Source organism: Numida meleagris, chromosome 16, assembly GCF_002078875.1.
Source record: "Numida meleagris isolate 19003 breed g44 Domestic line chromosome 16, NumMel1.0, whole genome shotgun sequence".
Classification (NCBI taxonomy): domain Eukaryota; kingdom Metazoa; phylum Chordata; class Aves; order Galliformes; family Numididae; genus Numida; species Numida meleagris.
In genome coordinates, this window is record NC_034424.1 from 2,125,698 (window position 1) to 2,151,633 (window position 25,936).

At 48.1% G+C, this 25,936-nt stretch overlaps 1 protein-coding gene across 1 annotated transcript in view; it reads left to right on the top strand.

Annotated features, from left to right (window-relative positions):
- Nucleotides 1-24,953, top strand: part of CACNA1B (calcium voltage-gated channel subunit alpha1 B) — a 266,954-nt gene extending 242,001 nt beyond the window's left edge. The window contains exons 38-47 of the mRNA XM_021414263.1: nucleotides 667-794; nucleotides 6,975-7,071; nucleotides 13,928-14,036; nucleotides 15,799-15,906; nucleotides 17,312-17,424; nucleotides 17,610-17,737; nucleotides 18,801-18,927; nucleotides 19,443-19,553; nucleotides 24,000-24,210; nucleotides 24,342-24,953. Of these exons, the coding sequence (XP_021269938.1) occupies nucleotides 667-794; nucleotides 6,975-7,071; nucleotides 13,928-14,036; nucleotides 15,799-15,906; nucleotides 17,312-17,424; nucleotides 17,610-17,737; nucleotides 18,801-18,927; nucleotides 19,443-19,553; nucleotides 24,000-24,210; nucleotides 24,342-24,586 (1,377 nt within the window). The 3' untranslated portion in view covers nucleotides 24,587-24,953. The remainder of the gene's footprint in view (nucleotides 1-666; nucleotides 795-6,974; nucleotides 7,072-13,927; nucleotides 14,037-15,798; nucleotides 15,907-17,311; nucleotides 17,425-17,609; nucleotides 17,738-18,800; nucleotides 18,928-19,442; nucleotides 19,554-23,999; nucleotides 24,211-24,341) is intronic.

The following is a 25,936-nucleotide window of genomic DNA, read 5'->3' on the forward strand; positions in this document are numbered from 1 at the left end:
GTGACAGCAGGGCCCCAGGGCCCCAGTCCTGGCTTTGCCAGGTTCATTCTGAAGGGTGTATGAACTTTCTGGTCTCTTTCAGGTTGTCAGTAATACCTCATGGTGCTGTGCTGGGTGGAGTTGTGTGGTTTGGGCTGATATGCAGAAAGAAGTGTCCCTACTCTGAGAATGGGAAAATCAAGTGCCTCACTGTGCACTTATAAGAAGAAAAGAAATGTTGCTCATCACAGTATTTTATCTCAATTTGTTAAAATCCACACAATTTCAGAAGTTCTCTGCTCAAGGTCCTGTAACCCGCCAATCTGCTGCCTTTTGCAGTGGCCTCCTGCAAGCCTAAATCTTTCTGACGTGAGGCTGTGGTGTGGGTTTCAGGAGGGGCTAGGGCTGGCATTCCCAGCAAGAACTTCGTAGACCTGAGGATGCCTCTCACTTCCCCATCTACCTGCAGCACTTGGCTCTTGCAGTGATTTTGAAAGAGCAGTGAAGGGGACGGGGCAGGGCTACTACACTGCAAGCAGAAAGCAGCTCCTGGAGGAGATGTAGACAATTCCTGATTAATGACCACGGTGTTGGACCCACATATCTAGCTAAGAAATTCATAACCCTCTTAAACTTCCTGCTTTTATTTACATTCTACCTAACTCTATAACTGCTTCCTCTCTGCAGATGTTGAACCTATTTGTGGCTGTAATTATGGACAACTTTGAATACTTGACAAGAGACTCCTCCATCCTTGGGCCCCATCACTTGGATGAGTTTGTTCGTGTCTGGGCTGAATATGACCCAGCTGCCTGGTATGTGTGCTCTTATACTTGCATGTGGAGAAAAGGATTTATGTTGGGTATAGGTATCATATATGCACACAGCCTGCTCTGAATGTGAATACAGATCCAGAAGGAAAAATGTCTAAAAACTGAAGTAACATTAGAGGTAAATGATCCATTTTAAATTCACTGTGTATTGGAGATGAATTAATCTGATGTCATTACAAGAGAATTTCCATTCAATAGACATGAGATAGACATAAACCAACAACTCAGTAGAGCCAAACACAACCACTGTCACCCCGTGCACACACAAGGCCAACAAATAATAGGATAAATTCAAGTGATCTTGGCCAAATAGCCAAGCAGAAAAGATGTTTAGCATTTCCAAAAGCAGCTTTGATTGCCTTTGGTTCCTGCATCCCAGGCCAAAGATATGCTGAACATCCTGCCATTGCCAATGTTTTTCTTGACTTGCGCAGCTAAGCCTCACTGCTCCTTACTTGGGCAGCATTCCTATCCTAGCTGAGAAGCACACAAGCAGCTTCACAAATCCTGTGCAGAGACATGGGGTCTCACACAAAAGCTTCAGGTTTTCAAGATGCCCTCTCTCCTTTCAAAGGAGATGACAAACTCCACTGCTTGGCTTCTGTATTAAGTGCTATGGGCCCAGAATTGATCTTTTGCTTCCAGGCGCTCGTAAGGCAGCAGGGCATGATGCAAAGCTTGTTAACATGAGGGTGCTTTTGCTGAAAATAGGGTTATTGAACAGACATTTCTCATCCAACCCTATGTTTTTTGATCTTGGAAGCCTCCTTCTGATGACATCATCATTGTAGAGGGAAATTTTTTCTTATAAATATTATTCAAGTTTTGGGCTTGCAGTTGAAACCTAAGACACGTGAAATAATAATAAGAAAATGCGGTCAGCCTGACTTTGGAAACATTTGAGATCTCAGTGAGCCTCTGATGAAATGTTCTTGATACATGATCGTGGTAAAGAAGAAAGTGCTTTTCTTCCAACTTGATGAAGAAGTATTGGGTTTTCCTGTTTTGTCTTTGCTTTTCCTGCTCCAAGACATCAGCTGGGAAGGCCAAACCCCTGCACTGGCAGCACAGCCCCACAGGAGCAGCTCTGTGCTGTGGCAGACCCAGGAGCCACTGCTGCAACCTTTTAAGGCATTGAAAAATGTAAAGAAATAGCTTGGACTGGGCATCACTTCTAGGGCAAGATTGACTTGAATATCTTGTTTTTTCATTTGTCTGTATAAAGCCACTGCACAACAGTGCTGGTGACTGTCATTGTCATTTCTAGATGCTCTGAGTTACAGGTCACAACAGGGTCCTCAGTAATCTGCAGCTTGGGCATTTGCCTGCTGGGAAGCTTTTCTTCCAAGCCCTGCTAATTTTGTTTCCGTCTTCCTTCCCCCAAGTTACTCTGCAGAGAATCCCCTCTGTATGTGCCATGAAGCTGCCTCCAGCTCTTAGAACCTTTCCACTTCTTTGTTTCTCTTCAGTGGAGGCAGATGCAGACAGGGTTTTGTATAATCAGGATCTGAAACTCCCTGCTAGGATGCAATTAAATTGCTTGAAAATCACACTAGAATTGATTTAGACTAACTTTAAATGTAAACCTATCCAAAATGAACTGTGTGATTTTAACTAGCTCCAAGCCATCGATACCACAAGCCTGCACACGTATGGCACACGTACTAGAGGCTTGTAATCTCTAAGCAGATTTTCCTTGCCACGTGCTCTGTAATACAGTCATGGCCTTTGTGGGTATTTGGCAGGGAATAAATAACTATTTTTTCTTTTCCAAATCCAATCCTATCTCTTACCACTAGGAAATCTCAATGAGACTGAGAACTTGGGAGTGCCCCTTTTCTACTTAAAAACAGTCTGATTAGCATCCATGGGAGAAGTCACACACTGTAAGGGGAAGTAATAAGTATCAGTTTACTTTTTATTAATGTTTATGTGTTGGGGAGCTTTCCACCCATGAAAGTTTAAAGCTTTTCTTGCGCTGTTAACTCTGAGCACAGCGGTTACATTTTGTGGAGCGCTCACCCATCCACTATCGGAGCTGTTAACACAAAGTACACCATATAGAAAGGTCCGAATTCTGATTTTTCCCTAGTCTTGGTCCCATTTTGCTCTGGTGTGAAGCTATTGATGTTGGCAGAGCGGCAGAAGTGCAAACCAAGGGACAGCTGAGGCGTGGTACTCAAGCCTTGGTCCCAAAACATGTGTGTGTTCTGCATTTTCCATGTGTGAATCGTTCCACTGAAATCATTTATGTTTTCACAGTGGGACTAACATTTCCACAATGTAAGAGTAATCTCAAATCCATTTGTAATTTAAGGCCAGAGCAGATCTTTTGAACATTTGGGCTGAATTCCTTTGTGGCCTTGGACACTGTATCTCCCAGTAGTGATCCAAGGATGGAGCTGAACACATTGTCCCTTAAGGCATTGCTCCCAGCAGGACAAAGCACTCAGTTTTCAGCTGAAGTTGCAGGGCTGTTGAGAATCCATTCTTTATTCACTTGCTTGTTCCCTTAGTTGGTCAAACTCACTGAAAGAAGCTTCCATCTGATTTTTTTAACATCAACTCCCAGTATGCTGTATCTGTAGAGGAATGATAAATAATGACCACAGTACAATTTGCATGGAAGAAGAATCCCAGGCTGTGTCAGCTTTTGCTTCCATCTTTGACTGCTTCACGCCTTCTCTCAAGATCTCCCCCTTGGCTGTTTCATGCAAAAGGAGATGATGGTGTTTGCTCACCTTCTGCAGCTTGAGGCCCTTGATGAACCATGCTGGCTGGCTAAGCAGTACAAATTTTGTTATGCTTTTGTTGTGTAGGTAGCATTGTCAACATAGGCTTACTGTGTGTGTATTTACATACCTATTTCTGATGTCAGAAACCTTTGGCTTTGTTATAACCTCCAACTTTCTCTAAAATTTTCTGGGGAAAAATATTCAAAAGGAAGATAAAAGTGCAGCTAGCAGCTGTTGTGAGTGTGTGTGGCACTCGGGAGCGGTAAGTGTGGTAAAAGTGTTGGATTCAGGGGGAGCAGAGACCTCAGGCATCACAGAAAAGGAGAGAGCGGGAGAGCTAATGCACACGAGGTCTGAGGCTGTGAGTTAACCAGGGTAGCACTGAACTGAAGGGTGAACTGGAAAAAAAACTTCCTTTGCATCCAAGATACATGAAGTGAGAATTTCCTCCCTTATGCCCTAGTCCCCAGTGCACAAACCTTAGAGTTATTGGGAATGTTGGTCGTGCCCTCCCATTCCTTGTTCCTGAATGCTGGGCAAGGGACAGCCAAGGAGCGGTCCCACTGACTCATGGAGAAAGCAGGGAAGTGCTCCTATGGATTTGCTGCACACTGATTTTGCAAAACCGTTCTAAAACTGGGGTAAACTACTTGACTCAGTTAAACCAGTATACTTTTTATAACTATGATTAGGCCTGCAGCCAAGACTTGCACAGCCCCACTTGGTCTGCTTCTAAATTAATAGTTTTGAGTTGATTGCGAAGGTTTTGAATAGACCTTAATTTTTCACGTCCAAAAAAGCAGTAATATTGAAGGATCTTTTCCAAAATATTCCAGCCTTCTTTATATAACGTACAAAAATAAACACAGTGAAGACACATTATCTCGTTTTTCTTTAGAGGTCATTCTGAAGCTGAGCGCAGCTCTTTTTGTACCTGATTTGGTTACTTGCAGAAGATTAAGAGATCTAATCCTACTGTTAAATTGGCTGGAAATATTGTTGTGAGTTAATGAGACCGACCATAAAGCAGCCTCAGGGCGTCTGATTTCACCTGGTGATGAAGATTCCATTTTCCCAATGCTGGCGGCCCTTGAGATGCAGTTGCTGTCCCTCAGGCACACTGCTTACTGTCCACACAGCAAGCTGAGGCCATGCAGGTAATAACAGTGGGAGGTGGAGGTTCCCAAGCTCTGTTGAACCTGCTCATCCAAATCCCAGTCATGGTCCAGTACACAGGCCATTTGTGTGCTGCAGGCTCTGGTTTTACTGGGCTGCTCAGTGCCTGGGCAGTGGGTAGGTGCCTTCTGTTGGCAGATGCTCAGTCATAGGGAGGTAAAACACAGTGATGTAGGTAGCTAAATGCAATGGATGGGATGCCTACCTTCAGACACGGAAGGTTTTGTGAAAGAAATATGAATATAAAGCCTTTGAGCAGCAGGAAGCACTCTCTCTCTCTCTCTTCATCTGTGTTAAAGTCGCTCCTTCTTCACAAACCCAGTTGGTATCAGGCTAACTTTGCTTTTCAGCGTGGTTTGTCCTTCCAGCCTCTTCTGTTTGCAAAGGAAAGGCTGATTCCCTGTGTTTTTGCTGTCATAACTTCTGATGTTTCCTTTCCAGTTGCCGGATTCATTATAAGGATATGTACAATTTGTTACGTGTAATTGCTCCACCCCTGGGCTTAGGGAAGAAGTGCCCTCATAGGGTGGCATACAAGGTTTGCAACTTCAGAGACTCCCTCCAGCATTTTCCGTTTTGTTTTTATTTTATTTTATTTTATTTTTTTTTACCCCTAAGTGCAAATGCAAACGGTGCAGAAAAGAAACTGTAACGTAACGAAACTCGTTGCGTGACCAAGGAATGATTGATGGACTGCCTCCTCGCTCCTCCATGCATCTCATCCCCGTCCCATCCCTTCCCACACCCAGCTGGCTGGGGCCAGGCAGCTTTATGAGACAGCCAACCCTCGAGCTTGCATCGCACAGGGGCTGGGTGGGAAGTGTTAGGGAAAAGCAGCGCCGTGTCTGAGTGCTCCTCTTTATGCACCAGAGATAAATGTTATCCCAGGATTTCTTGGGGGCCTTGCAGCATTGCCCCTCTGACTGAGTGACTCACGTTTGAACCCTTCCCTTTCCTGAGCTGAAAGGACATTTAGGAACAGGGCTGCAGGGCTGGTTGTCCAGGCAGGGGAGAGATGAAGGGATGAGCTTTGAGTCCACCCCACTGCAAGAGCCAGAGGTTGCCTTGGGAGCAACGCTTGTGTCTCTGAGCTCATAAGTCATGTTAGATGTATCAGGGAACCTCCTGACCACAGGTGTGCAGTGCTTGGGAGCGAAGAGGGGAGCTAAGGATGGGCCTTGCCAAGAATTCAGAGGCACTGAGCTCTATGCCAGGAGCAGGGACAGAGGAGGGAAGCCAGGGGGAAACTGTTGGCTGCAATTACAATTTGTGTCTCTCATCAGCCTTCAGATTAACTCTGGGCTCTAAAGCCGGAGAGGTATGTTAACTGCATTAGTTACTGAGGACAGGAATAGATGGGTTTGGCGGGGTAAGTTCTCTCCTCTGCCTACTTCTGCGTCAGTGCATGGAAAATAGGATTGGAGACCCGTATCGGGGCAGCAGGCTGGCATGTGGTGCCTGCTTCTGCAGCTGCCCTTCTTGAAGGGTTTCCATGACAGCACCCAGGGCAGGCAGGCAGACGTCAGTGGTGAAGGCAGGTGGTGGGTGTTGGTTTGAGGAAAGAGGGGCCCATCAAATGTAAGGCAGAAACAAATCCGCTTTCCACTGCCATCCTGCAGAGTAGGGGCTGGGCTCTGGTTTTGCCAGATTCAGTCTGGCTGGAGTTCTGCAGACTTGCACCCTTGACTTAGAGCAGTCCCTGTCTGTGCCCCTGAGCAGATTGGGAGCTTCAGGATTAGGATTGGCTTTTCCTTCTCTGGCAGTCCATAGGCTAACCTGAAAACCCAGCTCTTCATTCGCCGAGGGAAAGCGCCCTGTCCCATAACTCTGCCTACCAGCTCTCCCTGGCATGGTGACCACAGCCTCTCGGACCTGTTTGGGGTGCAGGCCCACACCTCTGCCCCCCAAAACCCAACCCAAACCCAAGCCCTCCCTCCCAAACAAGACCTCAATCATTCCCGGCTGCAGGGGACGTGGGGCTTCCCCAAGGCGAGGAGGAGACGTTGGGCGCCGAACCACAGGAATGGAAGCGGAGAACCTTCCGACTGACCCACCTCTTTGTTTGGTTTTGTTTTCCTGAGAAATCTGATTAACCGGATCTCTGTTTTCTTGTCTGCTTTCCCCTTTCTCTCTCCTCCTCATTTGCTCCGTTGTGTTGCCCTCCCCCTTTTCCCCACCTCCCTTTTCCCCCTCCTGCTCTGGTTTGATTTCCGTCTCCTCTCGCTTTTGCCTCTCTCCCTCTGACTCCAAGCGGGCGCATCAGTTACACAGACATGTATGAGATGCTGAGACACATGTCCCCACCTCTAGGCCTTGGAAAGAAATGCCCTGCTCGCGTTGCCTATAAGGTAGACCACCCCAGCAGCTCCTGCCAACCCACCAGCTTTTTGTGCTGTGGCTGCAGCGGGTGCTGTTTCTGTGACGTTCATGTTGTTTTCCTGGGCTCCTTCTAAGTGCTCTCGCTGCTTTCGGAGCAGACTGGATTTTGGATCTGCTGCTTTTTTTTTTTTTTTCTTTTTTGTAACCGTTTTTTTGGTCTTTGAAATGATGGCACGTCAGTTTGTCTTTCTTACTGTGTCTCCGCTATTTCTATCAGTGTTTCTCTCTCTCTCATTCTGCTTCCATTTAGGCTACTCTGGGGAGGGTGCTAATGAGTAAATTACCCTGCCACTACAATCCCCATTTGTCTTTCCACCGCTCTCGCTAGCCCATCAGTATGATGGTGGTTTTCCCCCCTCTAAATTAGATTGGTGTAATTAGAGTAGGCAATGCTGTAGGAGTTAGCGAGCTATTAAACAGAGGCAACGCCAGAAGGGCTCCTTAAATACCCTCATGAAAGAAATTATTTTAATGCGAAGCATTTAAGACGGTGAGATGAAGAAATCACTCAAACTGATTGTTGATTCTGACAAACTTTTTAATTGAACCACAGAAAGGCATTATAGCCGAAAGGCTGCTAGCTAGCTGCTGCCTTGATGAGCACAGGGGAAATTCAGACAGACACGGGGCCAACTCCTTGGATCTTTTAACACTGAACTTCACCATTTCAGAAGGATTCTGCCATAAGCACCTAGAACTGTGCAATTCAGTGTCCATTAAACTCAACAGGGTTGTTGGTTCTGTGGGTGTTTGTTTTGCTGTTGACCTCATTTCAGCTGCCACCAAGCATAATTCTCACACCCCGCTGTGCTTGCTGCAGTGGGACGCAGTGGATCCAGACCACAATGTCCCTCCCAGAGGTGCTTGGTTTTGGTTTTTGTTTTTTTCCATTGAGCCCGTTGGAAAGCCAGGTTTTGTAAAGAGACTTAAAATAAGCCAAAAACCTGGGCCTGGCAGGACACGTAGCAGCAAGAAGAGGTTCCGATATGGCTTTCTACAAGATCCTTCCTCAGTGTGTTGGGATATGAAGAGCAAAGTGAGCAGAACCTTAAAACTAGGCAGCTAGATATCTTTTCCATACTCATTTTGGTGTGTTTCTTGCTACAGTAGTAGCTGTTTAAAGGAGCACCTCTGTTTGAGCAATTCATCCCCACCTTACCATGAAGCCCCTTGAGAAACCTGGCTGCCTTAATGCCCTCCTAGCTATTTCAGATGGATACCCACAGTTAAACACTTCTGCAAAGGTACCAATTATGCACAGAAACCCCGAAGCTTTTAGAGCAATCAGTGGCTCCTTTTAGCACCTCTGAGTTCCCATTGACTTCACAGGGAGCGGGCACTGCTGGGAGCTGTAGATGTTTGCAGCTCTGAGGTCACAGGCGTGCACCAAAAGCATAAACCCGTCACTTTTTTTTCCCCCCTCCAAATCTTTAAAAAGAAGGGAGGAAAAAAAGGAATATATAAATAACGTGTATTAAAATAAGCATTTTAAACAAGGTTTTTGGCTGATTTTCGTAGTGAGGTGTCTCTGCCTTTCTGTGATGGCTCTCAGCTGCTGCAGAGGAACTCCCTAGGTGGAGGCACTGCAGCTGTGCCTTCCCGAATCTGTCCTATCCTTCTGAGTTAGCTGGTCTCTGGTTTAATATGTCTTTACAGAGAAAATCCACAGAAGCTAGGTACAGATGAATGGTTTGTTTTTAAAATAGATATATTTTAAGATATGTTTAATTTTTACCCATCTACTTAGAAAACTCTAAAAGGTGCCTATGTATGGCTGAACCATATGCAGAGATGGGTTCCAGCTGAACAGCTCAAACCTCAACTGTACATCAAGTTTCTGAGTTTGAGGGCAATCTGATTCATTTTGTCCCTTATCACAGAGACACAAGCCACAGAAATACGGACCTGAGACCAGTTCTGAACTTTTCCCATGGTCTCTGCACCATTTCTGCTCCCTCCCTCTGAAAGAATCAATATAGATTTTTTTAAAGCTTACTCTTCTGTCTGGCAAAAGCCCTTTTGCCCCACACGTCCATCCTTTTCCTTTCCATATGTATGATTTTTCCCAGTCCTCTCTGTTTATAAAGGCTTTGTGTGTCTTTCCCCAGTTGTCACCCTTCTCAGTATGTCTGTACTTGTTTCGTTTGGGTTTTTTCCTCCTTGCAGCCCTGTTGGCTGCTGTCCTTCCTCTCTGTTGCTTTCTGGTTCCCCTTTCTCAGCTGTCCTCCTGGGTTTGTGTGCCCAGCCTCGGCCGGAGCTTGGCTGTGCATGTGGGATCCTGGGGCACCGGGAGAGCTCTATCCTGAAACCAGGGAGGGAGAAATGGGAAGAAGTGTGTTTTAAAATCTCTTCTATCTGGTTGGATGAAAAAAAGGGGAGAAAACCACTTTGACTTCACTCTAGTGCCTTGAGATTGGATCTCTGGCTCGTTGGCTGGTTGGGGTTGCTTGGTTTTACTCAGTTTGGGAACTGCTGGATACATTTACTCTCGTTTATTGAGACTTGGAGGCCCTTTAGCATCAGCTTGTCTATGGTGAAGAGTCCTTGGTTTCTATATGCTCTTCAGCGGTAGCAATATTTTCAGCAGGTATCTGCATGCTTTGTGGCTGTTGGCTTCCCTCCACTGGAGGAAACATGAAGGGGAGGTGAGTGCCTGTTGCACAGAGACGTGGCAGGACTTCATACCTGAGGTGTGCTTGTCCCCAGAGGTTTTCAAGAAACATGGAGATGTGGTGCTGAGGGACATAGTTTGGTGGGCATGGTGGGGATGGGTTGGTAGTTGGACTAGATGGTCTTAGTGGTCTCTTCCAGCCTTAATGATTCTATGATTCTAAGTCCCAGCTATGCACCCTGACCTGTGGGAAGGAATCCTTCCATGCGAGGAGCCACCACATTCTTTGCCCATGCTTTGCATCACAGAGTAGGTCTGTAAAATGGGCACAGGAAATGCCCGTGCTGCTGCTGTAATTCTCTGTGCAGCAGAAGGTATGATGAGACTTCTCCATGCAGCGGTCTGGTTGTGTGCTAGGACAGAGTCAGTGCTCCATAGAAGCGTAGAATCATAGAATGGTTGGGTTAGAAGGGTCCTTAAAGTCTGCTCCATCACCCTATATGGTGTTGGCAGGGACATCTCCCACCAGCTCAGGCTGCCCAGGGCCCATCCAGCCTGGCCTTGAACACCTCCAGGGATGGGGCATCCACAGCCTCCCTGAGAACCTATTCCACCATACTCATCGTGAAGAATTTCTCCCCTATATCTATATCCACCCTTGCCATGGGAGGGAGGAAGGCTTGGGCAGCCTCTCTGAAGCTGAGAGAAGAGTTAAAGCAGAGCAGAATAATTACAACTAGGTCGGAGTGAATTATTCATAGCAGATAATTTATTCACCAAATTCAGCCTCGTTTTCTGCAAGCAATGCTCCATTGTCCTGAATTTATTCACATTTGAAAATTATTCCCTGAGCAGTTCTTGTCCCAGAGGCTGCTCAGGAGCTGCTGATGAGGTGTTCTTAATAATTAAAATCCATCGGGGTGCCAGCTGGTTTTCCCAGCATCTGTAGCTCAGTGTGCTCTCCTTTCTGCCAATACTTGGGCAAATGTTTGAGCCTGAGCTCAATGCTCATTTTCTGGGTCACACTGAGAAGCAGCAAACAACTTCAGCCTCACCCAGGCCCTGCTTAACCCTTGCCTAGATTTTGACACCAACATGAATTTCCCCATTTCTCCAGTGTATTTATTCACTGTGTGAACATTGCCCCAGAAGTCTCCAGAAACTGAACACTGAGCGGGCACAGATTCTGCCAACTCCGCTTGATGCAAAGCTCTGATTCATTGTTGCCCACATCTTTGTTTGTTTGCAATGAAATCTCTGCTGGTGTTGGGAGATGCCTGCACCCCTCTGACTGTGCAAGCAACCGCAGCCAAAGGCATCACCTACTGTAACCCAGCTGTAATCAGTTACCATTTGTTACCTGCCCGCTCTCCTTTCTGTGGTGCACAAAGTTAATTAGGGAACTCTAGAGACAATATTGCAGCTCCTCCCTCTGGGACCTTTTCCTGCAGAAACATAATGAGATCCGCCATGCCAGCTCCCTCTGCCTCCCCCCAGCCTCCTGACTAAATCCCCGAGCTGGAAATGGGTCCCCAAGGAAGCACTGGGAAGAGGAACAGGGACTCCATCTGCTGCTGCTGCTCTTCCTTAGATGCTATTGGATATGGGAGACAAAGGGAGGAAGAGGAGCAGCACTGGGAGCCCTGTCCTGCTGGGCCTGCATGGGTTTTGTTTTTTTCATTGCCCGAAATTATTAGTTCACCTGAACACCCCTTGGTTGTGGCCTTCAATTCCCATAGGAAGCCAGAGCGGTGCAAGCTCCCCTGCCATCCCCATCAGCATGCTCTTATGGGGTCCTTCTGGGGTCTGGAAAGAGGGAAAATGTTACTAATTGGACCTTTGAGATGTGGGAGGACAGAGGACCTGTACTGCACTCTGTTGGCTGGTGGTTTATTGGATGGGAAATTGCATACAGGTCTAGTTTGAGCTGTTTGACAAAAGTGCATGTTGGGGTGGAAAAAAAGGGCAGCCAGCGCAAAGGGCAGCAGCTCTTCTCAGAGCAAGGAGATGAGAAGGCTATAGTGGGGGGACCCTTCCAGATGGCCATTCCCAGCAATCCCACCCAGTGCTGGCTTGGGCACAGGCATTTTGCTCAGCAAAGCAAGCATGCAGTTGCACTTGCAAGCTTGAACCTCCTTCTTCTTTCTACCTCTCAGAAATCTCCCTGTAAATCCGTCCTCCCTTATTACAGTTGAGGAGGAAAGTCCTTCACACAGCGTTGCTGTGCTCTGCTTCCACGCTGCTGGGGAATTCGGTCTGGGAAACTGGGGGAGAGGACTGGGATATCACCATCCCACAATAGTTTTTGGTGCTTGTTTGTGTGAGGATAGAGCTCTCCTGGAGGGATTGTTTCTCATCTGCTTGTTCCTCACTGCCATGCATCTTCTTTCTCTCTCCATCCCTTTACTCTCTCTGTCCCACTGCGGTGGGATGTGGTGGGACTGCTGGTCTCTGGGCTCGCAGTGATGCAGAAATGTTGTGCTAACTTTTTGTGCGCTGAGGGAAAAGTCCAAATTAAAATGCAGCTTCATTGGAGACAAGTGAACAGAGAAAATGGTTGTGGCCTTGCCAGCATTTGCTGCTGTCATTGAGTTACAAAGGGAGGGGAGTCGTGGCTTTGATTTCCCTTTCTCAGAGCCTTGTCAGACATGACTGATAACCTCTGGGCACCCTTTAAGAGCTCTTTGAGATTGCAGTGGTTTGTCTCAGCCTTCAGGGGACAGGGTCGGTTGCTACATGAGCCCCTTGTGCACCGCGCAATGAAATCCAAAGATGTATAACAAGATAAAAAGGGGCATCTCAGCTCTGCCAAACGTCCGCTCATTTGCAAGCAGACTTTTTTCACCTAACTAATGCCCTGTGCCCATCAGCACAAGCAGGACAATCCTACGTGTAGGAGATTCCTCCAAGCAGGCCTTGGCAGTGCATGGTGTCATGGCACGCGGAGCAGGCGCTGCGCTCTCCTGTGCTCCTGTGCTCGGTGCTGCAGCAGCACGCCGGCTGGTGCTGAACAAAGAGAGGGTTCTGCACGCTGATAGGCATCAAAGCCACAGCCTAAGCAGCTTTTGGACTTGGATGAAATTCCCTCCCGAGCGAGGGGCCCCGGCCAGGCTCCCGCTTGGCTTACAGCGAAGATTAATGCTCGGTGACTTCCTCGGGGCGCGAGAGCAATCTGGGAGCGGAAACGCAGGGGCTGCTCTGATAAGGCTCCGAGTGAGGCTCAGCAGCTTTTGAAAGCTGAGGAGCTGAGAAACGAGGAGATTGCCAAAAGAGAAGAAATCCATCCTTTAAATGCATTGCTAAGGTTATCAGAGAATGCTTCCACCCGTCTGCATTTCCGTACTCGGATGCCAGACATGTTAAGGGAGCCACAGCCTCCAAAGCACTGTGCAGTCTCAGGTCCTTACTGTGCACAGGAGGGATGATTTTGCCCTATCAGAGCTGGTCCTGATTGCTGGCAGGGAAGGAGATTCCACCAGGTCTAAAGATCTTGGAAGATGCATGCGGATCCTGGGGGACTATTCCGTGTCCAGACTGAAAGAATGTGGGAGGGGGAAATTACAGTCCTGCACTCACCCACCCAGATCCTTCCACTAAGGGTAAGACCTGGATGGAGCTGTGTAGCTCATTGACTGGAGATCTTCATAGCTGCTGGAATGCTTACGGTGAAAGGATGTCCAAGATGGAACCCAAGTGTCTCCAAAAAATGAACATTTTATCCTTTTACATATTAGCACCCAGACCCAAACTGCCCCAGAAAACTGGGCCAAACCACAAGGCTCACTGGCCCTGTGTGGACCAAGTGTGCTTCAGGCTGTGTGCAAAAAGCATCATCGTGGGAGCGCTCCAAGGTCTGCAGAGCCACGTGTCCAGAGGCTGCAGGTAGGACTGTAGCTGGAGACCATCAGGAACAGAGTAGTAGGCTCTGAAATGGGATGAGGACATTCAAACCAGCTTCTTTTGGAAGGAACCTCTTTGTAGGATCGCAGTACCAATGCTGGCAATCCATCACAGCCAACATCAGCGGCTCAGACCCGCTCCAGGAAAGGAGCTGCCAGCTGTGTGGGGAGGATGTTTGGGCTCAGTGCACAAAAGGTTAACACAAGGAGAAGGGCTCATGTTTGCAATGGGGCTATCTCTAGGGGCTCTCAGGAGGGGAGGGGTAGGGGGAGAAACGCTGACCAAGGCTGACAGTGCCTGTATTCCTCCCGCAGCGCCTGGTACGGATGAACATGCCCATCTCACCCGAGGATCTGACGGTCCACTTCACCTCCACGCTGATGGCCCTGATCCGCACTGCTCTGGAAATCAAGCTCGCCTCAGGTGAGAGGGAGGGAATGACTGCTGCGTGGCTTGAGCATCAGCTTGTCTGCTGCTCCACAGTCCTGAAACCACAGCACTGCCAACCCAGATGGAAATCCCATTTTCATTCCCCAAACCCAAGAACAAGAGAGCTCCAGGGACAGGCAGCAGAGAAGAGTCCTGAGCCCTGCTCTGCCTTTGGGCAGCTGTATCCTGGCACTGCGGCTGGGGAGATGTGCAGAGTTTTGGGCATCCCAGCTGGGAGCCCCATGCATGCTCTGTGATAGACACAAGAGTTTCTGCACAGCGTTGCTGTCTGCTTGTGGTGAGGCAGTGACTCAGAGCTCTCCGAGCTGCCCTGAGATAAAATTTTATTATTTAAGTGCTTAGTCAGGCATATACTTCACTTCCCAATTAAACACCGCAAGGTAGTAAAACACACCGGCCTTTTCTATGGGTCGTTACGCTGTTTAATCAGGCTGGCTGGGGTCAGAGTCAAGGCACAATGGGCCAAAGCACTGTTTTACCTAATTTAGAAGCTAACAGGAGGTAACAGTGCTCTTGTGAGCAAAGGGCAGGGCTGGGTTAGAATGCTGTGCTTTTCCTTGGGCCAGCCTTGCCACCTCTCTGCATTAATTGCCTTCCTCATGTGTTACTGAAACTTTGATGCTTTGGCAATGCTGGAAGAACACAAAAACTTTGAGGCTGCTAAAGGACACCCCTAATAATGCTCATTTTAAGGATGCATTTAGGACTATCTACGATTTTAGGGCCAACACCATATCTTAGGAATAAAATCTGGATAAAGCCACTGAAGCCCTGAGAGTTTGTCTTATTTTAGGGTTCTCGTTAGCTGTCAGTAATGGTAATTCACACAGACTTTTTCAGCTGCAAAATTCTCCCCTTCCTATTTCTTTTAACCATGCACTAGGGGGGAAGCAGAGAAGCAGCCTGGCTGATAGTGCTGGTGTTGCTCAGAGGCCTCTATCTGCTGCGGGTTGTGAGTTCTCGACCTGTTTTGTTGCTGTGTTGCTTGGTTTGAATAGGTTTCATGTGCTGCATTTAATTGAGTCTTTAGTAAGGCTAACAGGCCCTTAATAAACCCTCCCTAATGAGACCGAGTGTGGGAGTTCAGACTGCCATGTAGCAGAGCACCCAGAGCCTCCTCCCATTACTTTCCTCTTAGAAAAATAATCTCTGTCATTCAGATGAACTACTTAATTGCCTGCTGTGTGGTGCATTCAGCTGGGAGCTGGCCTGTTGGCTTACATATACTTTAATCACTTTCCACTTGTGTATTGAGACCTCACTTTGGCCGTTTGAATAATGCCGCAGTGTTCAGCTCCTTCTGGTTTACGCTGCTCCATGGCTCCCGTTTGATGCTGTTGATACAGTACGGTGCCTTGAATGTTTGCTATGCCTCACTGCCAAACACCTCAGGAAGGGTTGTTAGGGGACAGGGCTTCTAATCATTGATGACCTCCTTTGTATCACGCTCCGCAGGTGCTGCTGCTTTCTGCTGATGGTGCCTACTTCAGCAGCACCTGCAATGAGGTAGAGGAGGTTGGAGCTGAAGTTTGAGCCTTAGGTGACAGCACAGGTCAGCAGGCTGGGGCTCTGCTCACACACTGTAGTTGTGATCTGTAGTTCCCTGCTGCAGCTCGTCCTGGTTTCGTGCTCTTGAGGAAGGAGAGTTGGGGATGTGTCTTCTCCTTTTCTTGCTGTGCTGAATGGATGAGGATTTTCACTCACGTGTCTTCTTGTTACTTCTCCCTTTCTTCAGGGGGTGTTAAGCAGCACCAGTGTGATGCTGAGCTGAGAAAGGAGATCTCTTTGGTTTGGCCCAACCTGTCCCAGAAGACGCTGGATTTGCTGGTGCCTCCTCACAAACGTAAGCACCCAGCCCTCCAAGAATCCCAGCATGGGTTTTCCCCCTCCCTGCCTGCTCTGTCCCAAGCCCCATCCAGGTGCACAGTTCAAGTGGAGGATGCAGCAAAGAAGCAGAAGGTAGATCAGCTTGCAGGTGCTGCTGTAGGTTCACAGCACACACCCCTGTGCTGTCACAGAGGTATTGGGACAGGCTGCTCAGGGGAGTGATGGAGTCACCTTCCCTGGAGGTTTTCAAGGAAAGTGGAGACGTGGCACTTAGGGACATGATCAGTGGGCATGGTGGGGTGGGTTGATGGTTGGACTTGATGATCTTTTCCAGCCTTGATGATTCCATTATCACCTATGGAGCAGGTAAGCTGAGGTCAAATTTAGGCATGCGTTTCCTTAATGTTACGGTAGGTTTCATGTTCTTAGAAAAACCACCATGCTGAGGAGAGACCAATGCTGTGTGGCCCCTTCCAGACATTGTTCCTCGCTTTTGTTTGCCTCCAGCCTGGGCCTCACAGGGCAGGAGAGCAATTTCTACCATCTGGGTTTGGTCTGCTGCAGAAAAGCAGGAGAAGGAAATTGTAAGTTTGCTGAGAACTTACAGAATCAGAAGTGGGGTATCTTGGATCCTTGTGCTGCTCGATGATATCCCGGGAGAAAGTGCTGAGGAAGTGGAAAGCTTGCCATTATCTTGATTGGCTAAAGCAAGGGCTCAGATTCCTGATTAATGAGAAACAGTGCAGAGCAATAAAGGCAAAGTTAATTAAGACAGATGAGGAGGTGCAGATCAGTGGGTAGCAACTACAGAATTCTTTTCCTCCCCACTTCTCATGGTGCCTTTGCATCTTTAACTCCTTGCTGTTCAGCTCCTGTGCAGGGAAGGGAGGGGAGCAGAGCTGGGAGGGTGAAAAAGACATCTGGAAAAGTGAAATACTTTGAGATATATGTTAGCCAGCTATACCCCAGTTAACTATAATTCAAAGAAATTGGAATAAGGCTCTTTTGTTGATAAAAAGTTGGCTGCAGATCTGGTATTAATTTAATGGTTCTTTGTTGGCAATGCTTACAATACCATGGAGTTTCCCTGCCTGTTTCTCTTCCACCCAGCCTCTGCGAATGTTTGCTGTAGGGAGTTAGAGACAGGGGCCATCCTCCTTAGACGTTAAAGGCAGCAACTGGCAAAGATCTGAAGAAGTCTGTTATAACCTTTTTTTTTTTTTTTTTTTTTGCTTTTTTTCCTTTTCTTTTCCCTGTGCCTGTTTTGCCTCAATATTCTAACATCACCTGTTCTTTCACCTTCTTTCTCACACCCCTTTGTTGTTGCTGTTTCTCATGCACTTTGACTTATCCATCCCTCCCCTTGTCCTTTCCCTTTCTCCACCCGACCATCTCCGCTGTGTTTCACCATGTGCGGACAGCTGACGAGATGACTGTGGGGAAGGTCTACGCAGCGCTCATGATATTTGACTTCTACAAACAGAACAAGAACAGCAGGGAACAAGTCCACCAGCCTCCTGGGGGCCTGTGCCAGGTACTGGGGATGCCACTCTTTGTCCTCACTCTTGTGCAGCTTCTTCTCGAGCAGTGGGCGGTTCTCACTGGAGTCACCGGTGCATTTCACTTGAAGTGTGGGGATGGGGGGGGATGCTTGGTTAGTGCAGTGCATCCTCTCCACACTCAGCTCCATCTCTTACAACCATCCTTTGTTCTTCACAGCCCGGACCAGTGTCGCTCTTCCACCCCCTGAAGGCCACTTTGGAGCAAACCCAGCCCTCGGCGTTCAGCAGCGCGAAGGCGTTCCTCCGCCAGAAAAGCTCGGCCTCACTCAACAACGGGGGCACGTTGTGAGTATCTGTGACACAGAGCAGGGGCACCGAGGGCAGGCACGTCAACCCTGACCCCCACTGATCCAGTTGCTGTGATGGTGCAGAGCATCTCCAGTGACTCCAAGTTCAATGGCCTCTTCGCACTTGACTAGGACAACTTTCCACTGGTGGCTATTAAAATGCCTCCTACCAATGCAGTTCTCCACACGGTGGTACTGGTGGGTTCTCCAAAGCTAAGTGTTTCCCTAATGGTCTCTGAAACTTAACTGTAGAGCTTTCCACTGTGACCAGTTTTAAGTGTGAGTTCGGTTATACAAATTTGAGAGCACTGCAAAACAGACAGATAAATCCCAAGCTAATCAACCAATGGATTGCTAATGCAATGAGTTCTTGGGAGACCAGAAGGCCTTGGGAACAGAGAAGTCCTTTAAGCTTGTGGCACTTGATAATACTGAGAGCTTCCTGAGGCTTTCCAGGGCAGAATCTCTGACTCTTCCTCTTTGGACAAAATAATACCTCCATAGAAAGCTTACCAAACAGTTATAGTAGCAGCAATCCCTTGTCAGTTCTCCATTTCCTGTTCCTCAGGTGACTTTCTTCCGGGTCACAAATGCCATGGATTTTTTTTAATGATAGAGATCTGAGGTTTAATTACCTTGGGAGATGAACTGCGGGCTCAGATGTAAAACCTAGGGCTCCATATACCACTGTATATTCAGTGAACTTAGTTTAGCCTGGCCACAGATGTGCTTGACCAATGTCATTTAGGGTTATTTGTCTGTTCTTGCGTACATAATTTGCCTGAATTCCAAAATTGTTCGTTTTGCTTCATCAGAACTTTAGCTGCAGAGGTCAGTTTCCTCATTTACTTAAAAAGAATGAGCTGATCTATTTGTTTTCCTGGTTGCTCAAGGGATCTTTGAGTTATAAAGGAGGTGGCCCTGGGGAAGCCTACAGGACTTAATAGCTTCACCAAATACCCTTCACCTAGTTTCAGAAGTGAAACATTAGAGGTTACCCGGGTGCTTTACCTTTACAACGATTAAGGGTTCATCTTTTCTTCCAATTTACCTTCTGGCAGGCCAGCCCCAGAGGGTGGGATCAAAGAGTCCAGTTCCTGGGGGACCCAACGCACCCAGGATGTGTTTTATGAAACCAGGACACCAGCTTTTGAGCGAGGCCACTCAGAAGAAATCCCCATTGAACGGGTAAGCAAACAGGTGACAACGACAGGGTAGAATGCAGCAGATCTTACTGGATGTCAGGATAGATGCTTCTCTGAGAGCTGGAGAGGTCCTCTGCCCTTTGGAATGAGCATTGTCTTTCTTACCACCCAAAACTTGCTCGAACGTTATGGAGAAAGCAAGTCTGCTAGCTGTGTTTGTAGACGTGCTTATCCTGGATCTAGGTGTCTGCTGAGACATAACTTAGGGTTATGTCTTCCTCGTTGTCCCCTTGTCCCAGTCCCATTGTTATTAGTGTATAAACCCAGAGGAGAGATGTCACAGGTCAGGGCTGGGGCTCATTGCCATGGCTCGTGGCTCATTGCTGTCCTTGTTGAAAACAACGCTGTTGATGAATAACTTGGGTGCTCCACAGCCCCCAGTTTATTCTCTTTCCCTATCAGCACCTCTTCACACACCAATTAGCAGAAGCCTGCTCAGACAGTGGGTTCAAAGCTGATGTGGTCTTGCTGTTTAACACCGTTTCTTGCTTCAATCAGGTGGTGGAAATGAGGGAGATCAGCCCCGCAATTGCCAACGGAGAGCACCAACCAGGGCTGGAGAGCCAGGGTCGGGCGGCTTCCATGCCGCGCCTGGCTGCCGAAACGCAGGTGAGCGAGGGAGGCTGGTGGTGGGAGAGCATGGCAAGGGATTGGTGCTGCTGTTGTCAGTTGCCTGTGAGGTTTTTTTGGAAGCTGAACTCGGAGCCAGGTAACCAGGCTTTTTGCTTGGATGATAGGCATTCGTGTGCAAGCACAGCGTTGTCCCCGGATTTACTCGCTCCTGGTTGCAGCAAAAAGCAAGCAAGAGAAATCCCTCTTTTTGGGTTGCTAAATGATGACTGCCTACCCAAGAGTGTCTGTTCTGATTAACTGGGGACAATGATGTTTGCCAGCCTGTATTCCTAAAAGGCATATGTTTCCCATTGCCAGTTGTCTGCCATCTATCCAGACAGACAGCTGAGGCATGCTCTAGTGCCCCAGCTGTAAAATAAGCTGGAGATTTCCTGTGGTTCTCTTTGATAAATGCTGGAGGTATGGAAAATACCAGGGAGACTGTGCCTGGAAGGCCTCACTGAGACATCAAGCAGTCTCCCTGTGTTTTCCTCTTCCCACAGTTATTAGTATATCTTGTGTTGTGATTTTGATTGGTAATATGTCGTTAAGGATTTCATTTTCCTTGTTTAACTTGTAAAGAAACCCCATCATTACAGTTGGCTTTTACAGCAACTTGGTGATTAATTGTGGACATTCCTTAGTGCATAGGAGGTCATGGTTTTCACATACCATTGTTGGGCATCGTATGTGTTCATTGCTCGTTAACCCAGGTGCTCTCCAGACACCATCCCTCCTATTGTGTGTCAGAACATTTCATAGTTTTGTCTTTTGTTCAAAGGGCCTGATTCATACTGTAAGAAGAGAGCTGCCCCCCAAAACTCAAGGGCTGTGTGTTGCATAGTTGGGAATGGCTCCAACAGATAGCACATTTGCAAAAATTTTCTTAGACTGGTGTACGCTATGCTTCACTGGCTAGCAAATTTCCCAACTGTCATCAGAAACTCCACTCTATGTATGAGAGCTCCAGCAAGTCACTGAATGGGATGTTGTCTTCTGGGATTCTCTGAGTTATCAGCAACACTAAGCAGGATGCTTAATGAAAGAAACAGACCCCCAAACAAACCCACACTCTCTCCCTTCAGCCTTCCCAAAATGAAGTTGTCCTTTATCCTAGACCCCCAGTAGCCTTCCAATGCAATGCAGTTACCAGCAGCAAAGGCAGTGGCATAAGCTTTGTCTTGGGAAACTCCTCTCTGTTGCAGCTGTGATTTAACATGGTTGCAGCTGGAGACTGAGCAGTCCCTTTGCTCAGAGCCCTCTAATCTAACAGAGAGGAAACCTTCTGGGTCGCTTTCGCTGCACCTTGCTGCCACAATTCCCTATGAGAGGAAGGGTTCAGCTGCTCCTTCATGCATCTGATAGTTGGACTAGGTGATCTTAGTGATCTTTTTCAACCTTAATGGTTCTGCCATTTATGACCTCTCCAGTGCTGCCTTCCCTGTCCCACCCAGACCAGAGCAGTCCCAGCAGTGCCTTCCCATGCTGCTGGGACATGCTCCAATGCAGAGACAAAGCCTGTTGCTTTCCACCACTTCATTTTTCCAGAAGCGTTTGCTTGCAGGAGCACAGTACTTGTCCCCCAGGGCACAACTGCCCTCCCCAGAGCTCTCTGATCTTATTATGAATCAGGCCCATAATACCTGAGCAGATCTAACCTCATGTAATGATGTAATGTTCTGGTGTTGTAGCTTCAGCCAAATAACCAATGTCCTCTCTGTGTGTCTCCCCTTCTGTTTCCCCCTCCCGCCCATTCTCACGTGCTGCACCACTCCCCCAAACTTTGAGTTCCTTGTAACTCTTATTTGCGATGCTTTCCCTTTCCTTCTGTTTTCTGGACATCTTGTTTATCTGTTATCCCTCCATCTTTTTTTACACTCCCCTTTTGAAAACAAATCCCCTATGCTTTCCATCCCCCCTGCCTCTTCGCTGTCCCTTTCCCCACCACCTCCCCTCCCTCCCTCATCGTGTCTGCTGCACATCTGCTGTGATGTCTGACAATGGCTGTACTGTGGGGCTGCTTCAAATAATGTCTCTCATCTTGTCCGAATTGTTTGCAGAGGAGCAAAGCACGGTCACCTGGGAGTTACCTAGCAGTATGTAGTCTGCACTAAGTTGTATCCTATTAAATCCATGTTAAGAAATAATTAACCTTCCTTAACCCTTTACTTCTTTCCCTTCTCATTTGGAGTACGATGTTGCACCGATGCAGCTGCTGTCTCTTCCCACTTTGCTGCCATCCCTCTGACCCACAACTGCACGCCGCACGCTGTAATAGCAGGGACTTTTCTTTGGTTTTGCTTATTTATTTTGAATGCCTTGTTGCACAGGGGCTTAGGAAGTGAGAACTGCCAGTTTGGTAATGAAGAAGCAATTAGTAACTCTGTGAAGGGTTATGGTATAGTCTCCCAAGGCTTGTGTGCGTGCCCCATTAATGTAACGAGAGCATTGTTGGGATTTCTGTGGAGGACAGGCTTTGCCTTGCCAAGATCCACCTCCTGCTAGTGTCAGTGAGGACTTTTGTCCCAGGAACTAGCATAGAATTGGGTCCAAACAGAAATGTTCATTTCTTATGGATTTGGCTGGCTTTTAGTTGGGAAACGTCTGTCTTTCTGGCAGCTCCTAGGATGACTTAGGAAATCCTGGTAAATGCTTTTAGTGGGAAGTGTTTTTGCTTTTTTGCCCACATCAGTCAATTCCTGAATCTGACTGCCAGTTTATGGTCCTCTCCCACCTGCTCCATCTTTAGGCTCAACAGTAAGCAAAGAGGGCAGACGTGAAGCCCTAAGTATGATTTCATGCCTCTAGAAAGTGCGCATAGCAAGGGCTGTGGAGGAGAGCAATGAAGCACCAGCTCTCCTTGCTCCTGTAGCTGTGCACACCTGGGCAAACAGCAGTGTGATGCTGTGTCCCTGCCTCGACTCCCCAACCATATCTGCCTCATGTCTGTGACAAACTTTCCAGTTATAACACTGCGCCTTACACCCTGATAGGAAACACCAACACTTGGGTAACTTGAAAGAGAGAGCAGCAACTAAAAATTCAGCTGAGATTGCACCTTTGCATGCGTGGTGGCACGCTGGGAGGAACAGCTCTTCCTACCCAAAATACCAACCAGGGCTGCAAACCATCTGGCTCTGCTTTATGTAAATATCACGGGGCAGCAGAGATCTGAAATTCAGGCAAAGCAAACAAAAGAGCATAGATGGTAAAAAATAATGCAAGGCTCTCTGGAAAGGTTACCATGAGCAAAGTAAATGTTCTGCTGGCATTGTCATTTGAGGCACCTATTGGATTGAGAACTCAAACAAGCCTCAAACCAAAGGACATCCTGAGCTCCCTCCCCATCTGGCTGCTGTGCTGTGCTCGGATGGCTTCCCTCTAGCAAGAAGCTTAGATGTGATGATAGACGTCGGGAAGCCTGCAGAGCATGGGGGAACCCCTGTATGCACCTGAGAGCACTCTGCAAAGCAGCTGGAGACCAGCAGAGTAATGGAGAAGGAAACACAGGGCTTTTCCTTGTTTTCTGAGCTTTATACCTCAGCAGGAAGGTAAAAGGATGTGAGAGCATTTGTCCTGCAGCCCATTCACCTTGTGTTCTGCAGAGCATTGTTGTAAGGTTTGAACTCAGTGGGGAAGAGAGCAGAGACTGGAGCTGCCACCGGTGAGGAGACAGCACCCAGCAGTGCCTGTGGGAGGCTGGATTGCTGTGCAGAGCTCTTGTGCTTGGCTCTCAAAGCCACAGACGATTTGAAAATTGCAATAGCAACCCCAAGTAGTCATTTCTGGAGATATCCTGGTAGAATTGCAGGGTATACATGATGTCCTGCTTGTCCCAGCCACAAGGACATCAAGAGGAGAGGTTTAACAGTTGATGGAAGTGGTCTTCAATGCAGGGAGACATTTGTAGCTGTTAGTTGGCTTGGCCTGTACCTTGCCCATTTCTTTATTTCTGATTTTTCTCCCTCTCCATATGGTGCCCAGAAATGCTTTCACGCTTCCCTCTTTGGAGTTGCTTTGGGATGATCCCAGGCCCTGAAGCAGCTTTGGGTGGAACTGGCCTTGGAGAATTACCTTTGTGAGACGCTTGGCTACTGTGCTGCCCTGTGCCCCTGCTCATCTCCTGTTGACTCCTGTGAGGCTGTGTTTGGTGTGACACGCTGCATTCTGCTCTGCGCCTGTGAAACCTGTGGGTTGGCACAACACTGAAAGTAAAGCCCATTTCAGCAAATGGAGATCACATTTGCTCCTCAAACTTTGCGCTAAGTTCACCATTCCAAGTTTCTTCTGCCCGTTCCAATTAGAGCCAGTTAACTGTTTTTCTCCTGCCCCTCCTTGCCCCTGTCTATTGCTGTAAATCCCCTCCCCATGCTGGGAACTGAGCAGCTGAGCAAGGTGAGGGTTTGTCCCCTCACCCTGCTCCGTGTCCCCTGTGCCCCGCAGCCCATCCCGGACACGAGCCCCATGAAGCGCTCCATCTCCACGCTGACCCCGCAGCGTCCGCACCCCATGCACCTCTACGAGTACTCCCTGGAGCGCATGCCCACGGAGCAGGTGCAGCACCACCACCACCACCACCGCTGCCACCGGCGGAAAGAGAAGAAGCAGAAGTCCTTGGACAGGACCACACATCAGCTGGCCGATGGGGAAGCTGGTAAGAGCTTTGCGTTTAACGAGGATTAGTCCCTCCCTTTATAACACAATTTTGGTGTGATCTGGGGTCCCTGCTCCACATTTGAGTGTTCTTCCCGCGTTGGTGACCGCCAGCTAATATTCTCCTTTCAGTGCCCCAATCTGGTGAATCTTCTTCCAAGGACAAGAAGCAGGAGCGTGGACGGTCCCAAGAGAGGAAGCAGCACTCTTCCTCCTCTTCAGAAAAGCAGCGTTTCTACTCCTGTGATCGCTATGGCAGCCGGGACCGAGCCCAGCCCAAGTCTGCCGATCAGAGCAGGCCCACTTCGCCCAATGGTGGGCCTGAGCAAGGTCCCCACAGACAGGTGAGGAGATGCAGGGTGGGAGGAGAGCCCTAACTTCTGCCGGGGACGTGCATTTTCTATGCCTTTCTTTAAAATAGAGGAGATGAAAGACTACAGATGGGAAAGCCTTTGAGGTCCTGCTTGTCATAGGATTGCTTGGGTTGGAAAGGACGCTTAGGCATCATCTAGTTCAAGCCTCTGCCATGGGCAGGGATGACTTTTGGCAGATCAGGTTGGCCAAAGCCCCATCCAACCTGGCTGTGAACACCTCCAGTGCCAGAGCATCCATTTGCATGTAATGTATGACCACAGGAAAAGCTGGGCATCCTCCCTTGGACGTTCTAGGTCACTGAGTAGTGGTGATCCTCCCCATCATCTCCATTAGCATGCAGAAAGCCTGGCAGGTGCTGGAGTCAGGGGCCTGCCTGTAGCAGAAAGGGTACAAGTGGAAGAAGAGAAAGGCAAAGACCCAATGTGCAGGCTCTGAAGGACAAGAGTCAACATCCCAGTCATATGAGCACCCATCAGCAGAGCAGAATGGGTGCTGCTGGCTAGCCCAGCCAGCAGCAATTGGATGTTTTCATGGAAGAAAATGCTACTCATGAGAAATTAAGTCCTGGTCCCAAAAGGCTAGATGCTGAAAAGAGAGGGATTTTTAAAACGCACTCCTAGGGCTACTCATGCACTGCCCTGGGAGAAGGTGAACAGAAATGCTGAAGCACTGGCTGCTTCTCTTGCTCATGGTTCTTTTTTCCTCTTTGTTGCTCAGTTTTCTTCCACGCATCACTGTGAGTAACCGAGGGAGCTGCCTGTTAGTTGTACCATTCCAGTAGTGAGGGTGCAATTTTAACAAGTATAGAGTGAACACAATTTTCAGTGTTTTTCTTGAAGGAGCCCCCTTGTTAAGAACTAAAGCTATTAAAAAAGCCCATCCCCAAATTCTCCTACATAATTCAGTTCTGAGCACAAAAACAACCCCCAGCACCAACGTTCACAGCTCTTGGGGGAAATGAGATAAACTTTGCCCCAAAGCAGAGTGCTCCTTTGCCAAATTGTGTTTGCCAGCAAGCACAGCAGGTTGTTGGGCAGCTCGTGGAGTCGCTGAGGTAAGGGCATGTTGGGGTGTGTGTGCTATGGGTCCTCTCCCCAGGCAGTGTCCCCTTCTGTTGGAGCCATCTACCAGTTTGCATCCGAACAGTGCTCCAGTCGTTTCTGTCCTTACCTGCTGCTTGCAGAACTTTAGCTCTCCGACTTTTCACATCTCCTGTTTGATTATTTCTCGAGAACCTCCTTCCCCTAACTGTGCGTGTCTAAACTCTCTCTTTTTCCTTCTCTTTCCTCTTGTGACTTGTCTCTCCCTCCTGTTGCTTCCCCTTCTGTTTTGCACCTGCCTGCCTTTGTGTT